The sequence below is a fragment of the Plectropomus leopardus genome, chromosome 2 (genome assembly GCF_026936395.1).
Source record: "Plectropomus leopardus strain MGB_pleo_1.0 chromosome 2, ASM2693639v1, whole genome shotgun sequence".
NCBI lineage: Eukaryota > Metazoa > Chordata > Actinopteri > Perciformes > Serranidae > Plectropomus > Plectropomus leopardus.
In genome coordinates this window covers 42,638,400-42,653,399 of record NC_142177.1, presented here as the reverse complement: position 1 = coordinate 42,653,399, position 15,000 = coordinate 42,638,400, and the positions used below count along the sequence as shown (strand labels likewise).

The following is a 15,000-nucleotide window of genomic DNA, read 5'->3' as shown; positions in this document are numbered from 1 at the left end:
TAGAAAAAACATGGTGTCTTTAAGCCACCGGGAGATAGAAGGGCATTTAGCAGACTTCCAACACAATAATAAAGACCGTCTTGCTAGTAAGGATGTATAAGCTATAATATCCTTTTGTGTGGAGTTTAGTGCAAGTGAGGCATCAGGAATCCCAAATATGGCAGTCAAAGGGCAAGCCTGCAAATTTACTCCAAGAACAGTGGACATGATGGTAAAATAGCCAGTCCAGAAAGCATTGAGATCAGGGCAAAGAAAAAACATGTGACTAAGGTGACAAGGGGAGCCATGGCATTTATCACATTTATCTTCCACTTCTGGGAATAATTCAGAAAGTCTTGACTTAGAAAAATGGACCCTGTGGAGAACTTTGAATTGGATAAGTCCAAGACGAGCACAAGGGCTGGTAGACCGTATCACATCTATAGCATGTTCCCAGACCTCTTCACTTAATTGTATTCCCAATTCCCTTTCCCATGCGTTCTTAATTTTGATATTTGATTGACTGTTTAATGTCAAAATGAAGTCATATATATACGAAATCATTCGTCTCTGATGTGGAGCACGAGAAAGCAAGCTTTCCCAAGGCTGCTCCGGAGGGATAAAGGGAAAATTAGGGAAACATTTAGAAACAAAATTACGAATTTGAAAATAGCGAAACATTTGAGTTGCAGGAAGGTCAAACCTAGAGGACAAATTGGCAAAACTAACAAAGACACCATCTGTATATAAATTTTTGAATTGTTTAATACCCTTGTCATACCACATTGAGAATACTGAGTCAGAAAGTGATGGAGGAAACAAGTGATTATTGTTTAAAGGACCCAAGGAAGATAAAGCTACAAATTTAAAGCGCCGTCTAAACTGATACCAAATCTTAAGTGTGTTTAGTACCACTTGGTTATCAGTATATAGAGATAGTTTTGCTGGCAAAGAGGAATAAAGTAAAGCAGGTATAGAGGATCCCCTACAAGATGATAGCTCTAATTTACACCAAGAGGATCCAGGGGATTATAACCAATAGCAAAGTTTATGGATGTGAGCAGCCCAGTAGTAAAATTGAAAATTGGGTAATGCGAATCCCCCACTAAATCTGCATTTCTGTTAGTAAAGTTTTACGAACCCTTGGTGACTTCCCAGCCCAAATAAAAGAACAAATTATCTTATCCAGTAAATCAAAAAAGTGTAAAAAAAAAAGGTAAAAAAAAAAAAGAGGAATTGACTGGAATAAAAAAAGAAATTTTGGTAGAATATTCATTTAACAACATTGATCCTGCTGATTAATGAAAGGGGAAGGTTACTCCACCTTTCAATATCTGATGTAATCTTTGAAATAAGGGGGGGGGGGGGTGAAATTGGCTGATACAAGCTTAGATATGGAACGTGTCACATTAACACCTAGGTATTTAAACCCTGACAGACTAAATGAGGAAGGCAAATCAAACTGTTGGAGACAACATGCCGCAGCATTAACGGGAAAACACTCACTTTTTCCAAAATTTAATTTAACCTGAAAAGGAACTGAAGAATACCTAAAACAGCAGGAATAGAGACTTTAAGATCAGTTACATACAGTAACAAATCATCGGCATATAACGATAATTTGTATTCAGTTGCATTTCGAATGATTCCTCTGAATGAAGGAAGAGATCTTAACGTAATCGACAAAGGCTCAATAGCAATGGCAAAAAGCAGAGGTGATAAAGGACAGCCCTGGCGGCATCCGCGTCCAAGAACAAAATAATCAGAATAAACATCATTAGTATGAACACTGGCTTTAGGGGATGAGTAAAGAAGGCGAATCCAAGAAATAAATTTATCACCGAACCCAAATTTCTTCAAAACTGCAAGAAAGTACCCCCACTCTACTCGGTCGAAAGCTTTTTCAGCATCTAATGAAATAACAATCTCAGGGAGTTCAGCCGATTGCTTGGAGTAAATTATATTAAAAGTGTACGGATATTAAAAAACAATTGACGTCCCTTTATAAAACCATTTTGCTCTTCAGATATAATATGAGGAAGCACATTCTCCAAACGAGATGCAAGTACTTTAGCCAACACCTTCACATCAGCATTAAGTAAAGATAATGGTCTGTAGGAGCCGCATGAAGTGGGATCTTTGTCCTTTTTAAGAAGGAGAGCTATAGTGGCTTGTGTCAGAGTTGGTGGTAAAGAGCCATGTTCCAAGGATTCGTTGAACATTGATAAGAGTAACGGTGCCAATTTTCCAATGAACGTTTTAAAAAATTCGATCGGGAATCCGTCTGGGCCGGGGGCTTTATTGGATTGCATGGCTTTAATTGAGTTTGATACTTCTTGAAGAGAGAGTGGGGAGTCCAGATGCTCGGCAGTATTAGAATCAATGACAGGATTCAGTAAATTTTGAAGAAATTCATTCATTTTAGTATTATCTATGGGGAATTCAGATTTATACAATGAAGAGTAAAATGATTTAAAAGTAGCATTAATTTCCAAGGGATCTGTAGTGATTATGCCGACACTGTTTTTAATACTAGAAATCAAATGGGAAGTGGCCTGTCGTCGTAATTGATGTGCCAGTAACCGACTTGCCTTGTCGCCATGTTCATAATATGAGGCACGACTATGTAATAACGAACGCTCTGCCTCTTTAGTGGAAATGAGATCGAATTCTGCTTGTAGATCAGAACGCTGCTTAAGCAGTTCTGGAGTTCAATGCATATCTTTGATCGAGGTTACCTATCGCAGATATGAGTTCATTAAGCCGAGAATTGAGCCTTTTGTTAGAAAGAGCAGTATAAGAAATAATTTGTCCTCTAAGGTAAGATTTAAGTGTTTCCCATAATAATGAATATGAGGTGAAATCATTCTGATTGAAAGAGAGGAACTCATCAATAGAATTTGAAATGAAGACGCAAAATTCTTTGTCTGACAAAAGAAGAGAGTTAAATCTCCAAAGTGGTGGGTTGCGTTTGTAAGTAGATAACTGAATATCTAATAATAAAGGTGCATGATCAGATATTATCATAGGTAAATAATCAGTGGAAACTACACATGAATTAAGAATACTGTCTACAAAAAAATAATCGATCCTTGAGTATGAGTGATGCACCTGGGAGAAAAAAGAGAATTTTTTAATAGAAGGGTTTCGAGATCTCCATGGATCAACGAGACCATTCTGCCTCATAAAATCAGAAAATGTTTTTGACATAGCAGATTGAGTCCGATTGCGGGGGTTAGACCTATCCATCCCTGGATCAAAAACACAATTTAGATCCCCTCCAAGAATCAACAAATGAGTGTCTAAGAAAGGAAGATTGCACAGTAATCAGACTATGAGGTATCGGCCATTCTTGTCTGCAATAATATTGGTGGATGAAAACTGTACTTTGTTGCTGAGTAAGATGGCGACTCCTCTTGCTTTAGAGTTAAAGTTCGAATGGAAAACTTGACTCACCCGAGGGCAGTGAAGTCTATGGTGATCTTTAATCCGGAGGTGAGTCTCCTGTAAAAATACTATATCAGAGTTTAAACGTTTCAAGTGTGTAAAAACCTTAGATCTCTTAACAGGATTACCCATACCTCTGATATTCCAACTGATAAATCGAAGCGGTGTGCCTGATCCAGCAAAGCTGGGATCTATATTTCCATTAACCATTTAAATAAAAGAAACACCAGAAATACAGGTAGCCATAGAGAGCCGAGGCGGGGCACCCTCCCCTTAACACAACCCTTATCCCGCATACACCAAAAGTCCCCATATAACCACAGAACAAAGGAGACAGCAGTGTTTCCCACATTAACCATAAGTCGCTCACAATAAAGTGAAAACGACTCGGAGAGTAAACCAAACAAACAAGAGTAAAAGAGAAAACTCCTACCGATTCCAACTATAATAAACAGTATGCGCAAAATAACATATATATTTAGAAAACTTATATTACAGATTATTGTTTTGTCTGACAGTGAGGGTTCAAACAGAACACATTAATAAATGTCTTAGTAACAGAAATCTACTTTCCATACAGACTTTGAGCTTATAAGGACAACAGCAAAAAAAATAAAATAAAATAAAAATAATAAAAATAAATAAATAAATAAATAAAGTAAAATAAAATAAAATAAAAAAAAATACAAAATATGGTCCATGTCTTGTGACAAAACGCAGTGAGTGTAATCTTAAACAACCAAAGATAGCACTACACAACAACACATATTAGTGCAAAGATAGATTTAGGGCAGGTGAGTCCACAAAAGGCTGAGTGCAGTGAAGACCGAAGAAACAAAAAAAAAAAAAAAAAAAATCGGCTGTATATGAGCTACTACAGCTCACCCAGAAATCAAGGTTTTCACATACTCATTGGCTTTCTCCGCTGAGACAAAATCCTTCTCAATACCATTGTAGGTGATGCGAAGCCGGGCTGGGTAAACCAGTCCATACCGAGCACCCTCAATGCCACGAAGTTGCCGTCTGATCTCATTGAAAGCAGCCCGAGCCCGGACCACACTGCCAAGATGGTCAGGCCTCTGACTTTAATCTGTCGCAGCTCTCTCGCACGGCGTAAAATGTCGACACAGTCACTGTGATAATGAAGTCTACAATGGCTCGTGGTCGTTCACCTGGCTTGGGCTTGGCTGAAGGGTCCGGTGGGACCGGTCCAAGAGTGGTTCTTTATCCAGAACGAACGCTTCCTTTAGCATAGCGGCTACAGCTGCAGTAGAACAAGTGTCGGGACCCTCTGGCACTCCCACTATCCTAATGTTGTTACGCCGTGACCTGGACTCCAAGTCCTCACATTTATTTTCCAACTTGGTCACGCTAGCAGTAAGACACTCAATGGTGGTCTTCATCTGTGCGATGTCATCGGTGCATTCAGAGAGTGCATGCTCCATATCCCCAACCGTACCTTTAAGTGTAGACAGAGTAGCATCGGTATCTGCTTTATCTTTTGCCAACTGTGTTTTCACGGCTTGCAGGTCGAGCTTGATAGTTGACAAAGCATCCCCGAGAGTCTCTTGGAGCTCCTTCTTAAAAATATCAGCAATGTCATTCCTTAGCGAAGCTAGCAACTTGAGCTTAAGAGCGGCGATGTCAGAGTCACCCTCCGCCGAGGCGAACTCTGCAGGAGTGGGCGGCACACTCGAGGACGTGGTCAAAGTTTGCGGACAAGGCCTCAGTTGCGTCTGAATAGTATTACGAGTTTTCATGTTCTTTCCAGCCATTTTAACACATATCAAAGTTCAGTTTCCAGACAAAAACTAAGGCGGAGTAAGAAAAAAACAAGTTTGTAACCAAAAAGCGCAAAATAATTACATTTTTTATCAAAACCGGCAGGAGCCTCTAAACTCACGTCCTACTCCATTGAAAGCTCCGCCCCTCCTCCACGTCTTCATGTTTGTCCACACGTCTTCATGTTTGTCCACACGACCTGAAGGCGTCACGCTGTGAAAGTTGTGTCGTTACCAAATGAAGAGTTCTTGATGCGCCGCGTGTCTCTCAGAGTGAGTTTGACGTTTAGACGTCTTTGTTTCATAGAGTTTGTTTTGAAAGCAGCTCTCTGCTTCGGCCGCTTTTGTGAAAGTGAAATGAAAGAAGGTGAAATTGTGTTGAATTTCTCATGTATTGTCTCTCAGTCTTCTGTTGTCCAAAGATAACGGGGACGGAGCGTCTGTGTGCTGATGTGTCCTCTCGTCCCGCGGCTGTAGATGTCTGGACGTGCCTCGTTTGCATAATTATTCAGCGTGACCTTTATGTGACCTTTAGTCACCAAGTTAAAGGACCGACGCCGTTTCACACACAAGCAGCTGGAATTATTTAAATCGTTGTTATTTCATCCTCAGAGTATCAGAGCTCAGGCTGTTCATTAAAAACCTTTGATTGGAAAATATCAAAAAATTAAAAAAGCAATTTTATTGTCTTGTAAAATCCCCAAAAACTTTTAAAGAAAAAAATAAAGCCAAAATGTTTTCTTTAAAATTCAACAGTAACAGGAACACAAAATACAGCCATTTAAAGTACTGGTGCTTTTTTACGTAAACAGCCTCCAAACCACGCACGTTTGGAGCCAAAAAACAGGCCAAAGTTTTTTTTTTAACATTTTTCAAGAGAGAAATCTTTCCTTAAAAATCAGCATTAACATAAGCACAAAATTCATTTTTTAAAATTAGATGCATTTAAAAGAGCTTTTATGTAGTAAAGGAAAAAAAACGATAAGGAGCATCGATGGTGGTTTCGCCGAAAAGTACTGGAAAGTCCTGGAAAAGTCCTGGAAAAGTTCTTCATGTTGGACTGTTTTCATTCTGTGCCTGGACGAAGAGACACGTCAGTCTAAAGCCGCCGTCCTCTCATCAGTCCATCGTTAAAGAGAGACAAAGGACGCATGTTAACTCCAAACACAGATGCTGACATTTAACAGCTCGTCTTTACAACCATGTCCTCCTCGTCTCTGTCCGTCTGTGTGCAGCAGAGATGAGGGGATGTATGTAAGGACAGGATGGAGTAGGACAGGGTGAAGGAGGACAGGATGAAGGAGTACAGGATGGAGGAGGACAGGTGGAGGACAGGATGAAGGAGGACAGGTGGAGGACAGGTGGAGGACAGGATGAAGGAGGACAGGTGGAGCTGAGTGTCTCTGTGTGAAGTGTCACTGCGGCTCTAATGAAAAGGTCAGAGTTGCTTTCAGTGTAAAATGTCACGGTGTCCATCCCTGTGGAGACGTCCTGTGAGGGACACTGATGACCTCTCCGCAGCAGAAACACAGACACTTCAGAAGTGTCCTGATTTTGTCTTCTGTCCTCCAGTAACGACCGTTTAAACAGAAATAACATCTGTGTCCCTCGGACATTGTTGCTGACATTTGTGAAGACTGAACTGAGTGGATGTCCCCGCTGTCTGTCTCAGGAATATATATTTTCAGAAATATTGAGCTGTTTGTCCTTTTTCCACAAACATGGCGCTCCAGAGCAAAAATACATCAAACACACAGAGTACTGCAGTACTCCCGAAAATACATACTGCATAGAAAAATGAACGAGTTTTACTTTAATTTATAAAGCCGATTATCACAGTCTGTCTCAGAGGACTTTACAGCAGGAGACGTCCCTCTGTCCCCAGACCCTCGCAGGAGGAGCGAGTGAGGAGGGACAGACAGACGAGCGAAGGACGTTGTGAAGAACAGTGACGAAACAAAGAGTCAGCAGGCGGGTTTCTGTCAGATTAGTGAAAAAGTTTATCGATACTTTTAAGGTAAACTGACTGTGTTTCCACTGAGTGATGTTCTCTGACTTCTCCTCTGGGGATAACATCCCAGTAACCATGGCGATGGATGTTCAAAACATCAGCAGCTTTATTTTTGTTGCAGCCACCGCACTAGCCGTCATTATTTCAATCTGAGGCCACGCAGGCGTGTTATGGAGCCGTGATGGAAAGGCGAGCTCTCTGCGTCGTATCTTCAGTTTCACGGTCAGGTTAGAATATTTCGGGAGGTCATTTTTGTCAGATAAAGGAATAAGTGCAGCCTCAGAGAGCTCCTCTCTGCTCATCCTCACATCACAAAGTGAATCTCTGAGTTTAAAGACGCCTCTTAGAGTCTTTGTAGTTTTTCTGCTGAATGAGCGTTTCCTGTCTCCGTCTGCGCCGAATCTGATCTCCTGACAGGAAGTCTAAATCTGGAGCGTGATTCATAGATTCATAATCGGACGGCTTGAATAGAAGATAAGGATGAGTTCTCCCTCGTCTCTTCAGCGCTTTCTGAGTCTCAAATCTATGTTATGATTTCCCTCCCCCTCTTTGTCTCCGTCCTCCGTCTACAACACAGAAAATAACGCGTCTGAGGACGTTAATGTCCCCTCACTAAACAGAATGAATCCACGGATCAGTCGGCTCAGAGAGAGACGAGACGGTGTCATGTGACACCCGCTGATACCTTCAGACTGTACACGTGTGTGTCATGTGATCAGCGATGATTGACAGGTGTAACAACAGTGCCTGAGGGGGCGGGGCTTAGCAAACACCTACGGTCACAGTTTGATGTCAGCTGAGTGAGAGCTCTCTGATCAAAGTCCTCCTCACTAATACAAACGTACAAAATGCTGCACATTTCTACGATTTACGACTTTTCTGTAACTTTAGAATATTTCTAGGATTTCAAGATGTTTTTAGGATTTTAGGACTTTTGATGATTTGGGGACATTTTAAAAGATTTTTGGTTGTGTGTTGAACTTTTTTTTTTTTAGAACATTTCCTGGATTTTCATACATTTATAATTTTTAGAATATTTTCAGGATGTTAAGACATTTGTGTAATTTTTGTATACTTACTAGGATTTTAGGATGTTTCTTGGATTGTAAGACATTTCTTGGATTGTAAGACATTTCTTGGACTTTAGGACATTCAAGGATTTAAGAAAATTCCTAGGATTTTAAGATGTTTTTTGGATTGTAGGCAGGGCTTGGCGATAAAATGATAACGATATCAACCACAAAATAACTTTTCCTTGATTGAAATGAGACGTAGTCGATAGAATGTCGATAGAACACATTCCAGCCGTGTTCTGACAGACAACACGAGCAGCCGATGGTCCGACAGCAGCGCAGTGAGACAGACAAACAGAGCGCAGCTTCTCCTCACAGCACCAAAGTGTCTGAAACAGACACATCTGCAGAGGTGAAAGTGACTTCTTTAGACTCTACAGACGACTTTGTGTTAGTTTCAGCTTTAATCAGACTTTGGATGAATTATTTAGAAACACCAGGACGCATCGCTCCGTGTCTCATCCAGCAGCTTGCGCTGAGCTCTCATTATTATTACCAGGGGCAGATGTAATGTTTTGGGGGCCCGGGGCCACAAGCACATGAGCTTATTTTCAGCCTTTCTCTAACTGTGAATGTCGGCAGGCTGTCGGCAGCTATAGGAGAAGTAGGCCGACTCAAAAGTTTTTAATTCCTGAGTAAAATGATTAACAGCACAGAAGTTTGACAGAAGCTGAAGTCTGAGTCCTGCAGTCAGGAGAGGTTGGCCTATTATCAGCACATTGTGCTTAAATTTACCTGAAGTTTGTTTCAGTTGGAGCTTTTCCTTTTTTATGTAATGCTGGAAAGTGTAATAAATAATAATAAATTATATCGTATCTCACTTAGGAGTCAAAGGGAACCTTTAAGCTTGACAGAAATACTGATTTGGTGTATATTGTGTTATATATCGATATTGACTGATATGAAAAAAAATATTGTGATAAGACTTTATCCCATATTGCCCAGCCCAAATTGTAGGGTGTTTGAGGGATTTTAGGACATTTTTTTTTTAGAACTTTTGGACTACTCTTTGATTCGTAGTGTTTTAGGACATTAGTGTCTCAGCTGTGTCCTCTGTCGGGGGTGTGGGGGATCCTCCTCTGGCTCTTTTTTAGATCAACAAGCTCTATTTTGATGCTGTTTTATGCACACTGTCACCTTATGGAGGCTTCATTGTGTATTAGAAAATGGTTTGAGGGGGGCAAAGCTGGGTGTAGTCTATAATTATTGAACCTTTAATATTAGGTAAACAATCATATTTTTGTTTGAAATCTAAAGTAACTTGTAAGTGTAGCTGTCAGGTAAAGGTAGAGGAGTGAAAGTCAGTGTTTTTGGAGTCAGAGAGTAAATCGGGAAGGTGGGGGTCAGCAGCTTTAGTACAAACAGCACCACCCACCTGCCAAGACAGCAGCACAGCAGCTCCTCATCACAGCCGCTTCACACCAAGAAGAGGCCAGAAATAGACGAGAAAGAGAGGACGGAGTACAGGAACCGTCAGGAGAGGAGACAAAAAGAAGGAGAGGCTGAGTGGGAGTCTGCTGGAACGGCCCGCTATAAAAGATGGAGGCAGGGAGGGTGGATCGAGGGCTGCCACAGGAGAGAGGGAGAGCAGGGGGAGCAGGAGGAGCAGGAAGAGGAGGAGGAGGAGGAGGAGGAGGAGGAGGAGAGCTTGAACAGAAAGAATGATTTAACGCTGGATGGATCAGACAGAGACACTTGGAGACACATTGGCTCTGCGTCGTGTTGTTGATGTTTGCTCTGTGTTGCTGCGATGGTGTGAAAATAGAAAAACAGCATTTCTTCGATTTTCTCCCCAGAACAACATCAGTGCTGTGAGAAGTTGTTTTTGCAGCTTCAGGCTGCAGCTTCCTGTGTGATTTAGGTTCTGTTTCCTGCGTCAGTGTTCACGCCTGATTTAGTGTGAACCCGTTTACTCCGAGTCGTGTGATGTGTCGGCGTATCTGAGAGCTCCATGATCCCAAACAAGTGTGAATGAATCCAAGGGAGGGAGCGCAGGGATACGATCCGCACTGTTGAAAATACATTTTTCCCTTTAATCTTCTAAAAAACACAAATCCCTAAAACAAACAAACACCCTGCCGTAAAAAATAACTCGATGTGACATGGTCATAGTCAGGGGCATTCATTAAAATTCATTAATTAACCTTTGAGAAAAAATCAATTATAAGAGCTTAAACACAAGGACATTTTTACAATGTTTTTAAATTACTTTCCCTGCGATTTTCTACAAAAGTGTTCAGTGTAATAACATCAAATTTAGTACGCTCATAGTCAGGGTCACTGTGAACAGGATTGCATTGAAACTTTTAGCAAATCCTCTAAAGAAAGGAAATTATAACAGTTTAAATACAAGGACTTTTTCTGTAGTTAAAATGTATATAGAGGTGATTACCCTTTAATTTTCTAAACAAACAAAACTCATTGCAGTAAAAAATAAACACGTGACATGGTCATAGTCAGGGTCATTCTTTAAATTTAATTAATTAAAAATCTCAGCCAACCTCTGAGAAAAATTTCATTGTAAGAGTTTAAACACGAGGACATTTTTTACTGTTTTCTTTTTTTTAAGTGACTTTCCCTGCGATTTTCTACAAAAGTGTTCAGTATAATAATATCACATTATCTGCTTATAGTCAGGGTCACTGAACAGAAAAACACTGAAACTTAAAGAAAAAATTCTGAGTAAAGGAAACTGCAGCAGTTCAATATGTAGAAATTATGAATGTTATAATAATAATACATTTGACGTGGCCATAGTCAGCATTGTATTAAAGAGGTCTTCACTGAAAATTTCAGCAAAACCTGTAAAAGAAAGAAAATTATGACACCTCAAATAAGATATTTTCAGTATTTTAAAAAAGTATCTGAGGTGGTTTTCTAAACAAACCAAGAAATCAGTAAGATAACATTTCATTTTAAATTTTCATAGCCAGAGTCATCCTGAAGAGAGTTTTCATTAAAATAACATTAGACTTTATTCTGAATCTTTCTTTGACATTTATTGGCCGCCCTGAGTGTACGAGGTTTTCCCAAACGACTGCCGACTGTAGAGACGTGTGTGTGTGAAAAGTGTCAGTGTGGTTTGTCTCACAGTCGATGACAGTCGGCAGCTCTGATATGATTCATCGTATCATTCACGTGTTTGTGTTAAACTGTTGTTGTTGTAACTGAACTGCTGAAGTGCAGACGCTCTTCTTCTTCTGGTGTTTTTTCCTGGAACCAAACACGTAACCTGAGCATTATCTTCCTCCTCTTCTTCCTCCTCAGAGTGTCTCGCGCTGCCTCCGTCCTGCTGTCTGACCCCTGTTTCCAGCTCCACTCCATCCAGCACCTGTTGGGGGAGGGAGGAGACTCCTCCAGCTCCTCCGCAGCCGTCACCTCCACTGCCGCCCGTCCAGTCGTCGGGTCCCTTGGGTCGACTGTGGCCCCCGCCATCCCCTCAGCCGCGTCAGAACGCAAACACTTCTCCCTGCACGCATGTGAGTGAACGCCACTGATTTTACCTCTGTGTGTTAAAGCACACGTATGTAAACTCTTTAGTGCTGCAACACTCAGTCTGCTTTATTTGGGGGCCACTCACACCGGCCCCGTACATGTTTCTATGATTTTGGGACATTTCTAGGATTTGAAGAACATTTATAAGATTTTAGGGCGTTTTTAGGATTTTAGAACATTTCGAAGATTATAGAACATTTAAAAAATTTGAGGACATTCCTTTGATTTTAGGACATTAGGGTCTTAGCTGGGACTGCTGTCAGGAGGGATGGGGGATCCTCCAGTGGCTCTTTTTTAAATCAACAAAAAAACATAACGGAATTATAATGTGAATGTGCTCGGTGTGAACGTGCTCGTGTTAATGTGCTTGGTGTGAATGTGCTCGGTGTGAATGTGCTTAGTGTCAATGTGCTTGGTGTGGATGTGCTCGGTGTGAACGTGTTCATTGTGAATGTGCTTGGTTTGAATGTGCTCTGTGTGAATGTGTTCATTATGAATGTGTTTCGATGTTAATATGCTCGGTGTCAATGTGTTTGGTGTCAATGTGTTTGGTGTGAATGTGTTCATTGTTAATATGTTCGGTGTGAATGTGTTCATTGTGAATGTGTTCGGTGTGAATGTGCTCGGTGTGAATGTGCTCGGTGTGAATGTGTTTGGTGTGAATGTGCTCTGTGTGAATGTGCTCTGTGTGAATGTGCTTGGTGTGAATGTGTTCATTGTTAATATGTTCGGTGTGAATGTGTTCATTGTGAATGTGTTCGGTGTGAATGTGCTCGGTGTGAATGTGTTTGGTGTGAATGTGCTCTGTGTGAATGTGCTCTGTGTGAATGTGCTTGGTGTGAATGTGTTCATTGTTAATATGTTCGGTGTGAATGTGTTCATTGTGAATGTGTTCGGTGTGAATGTGCTCGGTGTGAATGTGTTTGGTGTGAATGTGTTTGGTGTGAATGTGCTCTGTGTGAATGTGCTCTGTGTGAATGTGCTTGGTGTGAATGTGTTCATTGTTAATATGTTCGGTGTGAATGTGTTCATTGTGAATGTGTTCGTTGTGAATGTGCTTGGTGTGAATGTGTTTGGTGTGAATGTGTTTGGTGTGAATGTGCTCTGTGTGAATGTGCTTGGTGTGAATGGGCTCGGTGTGAATGTGCTCTGTGTGAATGTGCTCGGTGTGAATGTGCTTGGTGTGAATGTGTTCATTGTTAATATGTTCGGTGTGAATGTGTTCATTGTGAATGTGTTCGGTGTGAATGTGCTCGGTGTGAATGTGTTTGGTGTGAATGTGTTTGGTGTGAATGTGCTTGGTGTGAATGTGTTCATTGTTAATATGTTCGGTGTGAATGTGTTCATTGTGAATGTGTTCATTGTGAATGTGTTCGGTGTGAATGTGCTCGGTGTGAATGTGGTGTGAATGTGCTCGGTGTGAATGTGCTCGGTGTGAATGGGCTCGGTGTGAATGTGCTCTGTGTGAATGTGCTTGGTGTGAATGTGTTCATTGTGAATGTGCTCTGTGTGAATGTGCTCTGTGTGAATGTGCTTGGTGTGAATGGGCTCGGTGTGAATGTGCTCTGTGTGAATGTGTTCGGTGTGAATGTGCTCGGTGTGAATGTGGTGTGAATGTGCTCTGTGTGAATGTGCTCTGTGTGAATGTGCTTGGTGTGAATGTGCTCGGTGTGAATGTGCTCTGTGTGAATGTGCTTGGTGTGAATGGGCTCGGTGTGAATGTGCTCTGTGTGAATGTGCTCTGTGTGAATGTGCTTGGTGTGAATGTGCTCGGTGTGAATGTGCTCTGTGTGAATGTGCTTGGTGTGAATGTGCTCGGTGTGAATTTGCTCGGTTTCTGCCGTCGCAGTAAATCAGAAGGAGTTTGGTTTTTGGAAACGGGCACGTTATGTTTTTAATGTGACTCAGACTTGATTCAGTTTGGAGCTGCTGTCTCATTCATCAGGGACGCAGAGCTCAGGACATGAGACAGAGACATGGACATGTCTGTTTGACACAGTCAACAGTGAAGCTTTTTCTGTGTTTGTGTGACGGCACCTCGTGTTTGTGCGGCAGACTTTCCTCCTGTGAAGTTTCCGTCAGTGATTGGTTGGATGTCGAGCTGTAAATAGACCTGTCAGGAAGCAGCGAGATACAAAAAAAGACAAAACGTGATAGAAACCGAATTATTTTTTCAGACCTGATTTAGGATCAGACAGAATGATGCTGATGCAGACTGACGGGATGCGGCTGACGGTGACACATGGTTCAGCTACGAGCTCGTTTATTCTCTGCTGGTCCGGCGGTTTCTTCCATGAAAGTTTGAACGTGACGGAGACGTGATCGTCTTCATGAAGAGACGAGTCACAGAAAGACAGATGGACAGACACGTCCATCAGTTGACTGTTTAATGTAAAAATCTGCAGTGGGAGACGATGATTTCCTCTGTCGTATGACCACTGTTCAATAATCGGGGGGATCTGTGTGCGTTCAGAGGAAATTCCTCTGAACGCACCTCTGAAATTCCTCAGTCCTCGCTGTCCTCGAGTTCGAGCGTCACCACGGGGCATGGCCTGGTCACCACAGCATCCTCCCTGTCGCCATGGGAACACCAGCCGTTTCCATGACCACCTTGTGTTGCATCACCTGAGGGTTTTCTCCGTCTGTGTGTCAGCTAGGTCGACCTGGACCGACTTCTTCCCCTTGAAGCATCCAGAAACACTCGAACGCTTTAAAAATATAATATATATATATAATATATTTGAGTTTTTTAATTTTTTACTTTTGAATACTTCTTCTCCTTTTAAGACTTAAGTATTGTAGTTTTTACTGCACTGCATTCAGAAAACAACAGCTGCAGTCACAACTAAATCAAAACCATTTGATCAGTTTATTAAATATGATAAATTATTTCAGATTAAACTGCTCAAAGATTTATAAATACAGTTAAACGAGCTTCATTTCAAACAGCGTTTTCTTTAAAATTCACCTGAAAGGTGGGGCATCAGTGGCTGAGTGGATAAAGCAGGCGCATCATGAGTAAAGGCTCGGGTTCGACTCCCGCTCAAGGCCCCTTGCTGCATGTCTCCGCTCTCTCTCCCACCTTCACACTATTGATCTGTCCTATCTGATAAAGGCTAAAATGCCAAAAAATAACCAAAAAAAAAAGAATTCACCCAGTGAATTTTTAGTCAGTGAAGTTTTTAAAGAAAAAAAAAAGCACCACAAAATTAAA

The 15,000-nt window shown here is 41.4% G+C and overlaps 1 protein-coding gene across 5 annotated transcripts in view; it reads left to right on the top strand.

Annotated features, from left to right (window-relative positions):
- rnf123 (ring finger protein 123) overlaps nt 1-15,000 on the top strand; it is a 133,537-nt gene that overhangs the window by 79,364 nt on the left and 39,173 nt on the right. For all 5 annotated transcript variants that reach the window (XM_088071110.1, XM_088071115.1, XM_088071121.1 and 2 more), the window contains one exon: nt 11,559-11,770. In XM_088071110.1, coding sequence (XP_087927236.1) covers nt 11,559-11,770 — 212 coding nt within the window. The remainder of the gene's footprint in view (nt 1-11,558; nt 11,771-15,000) is intronic.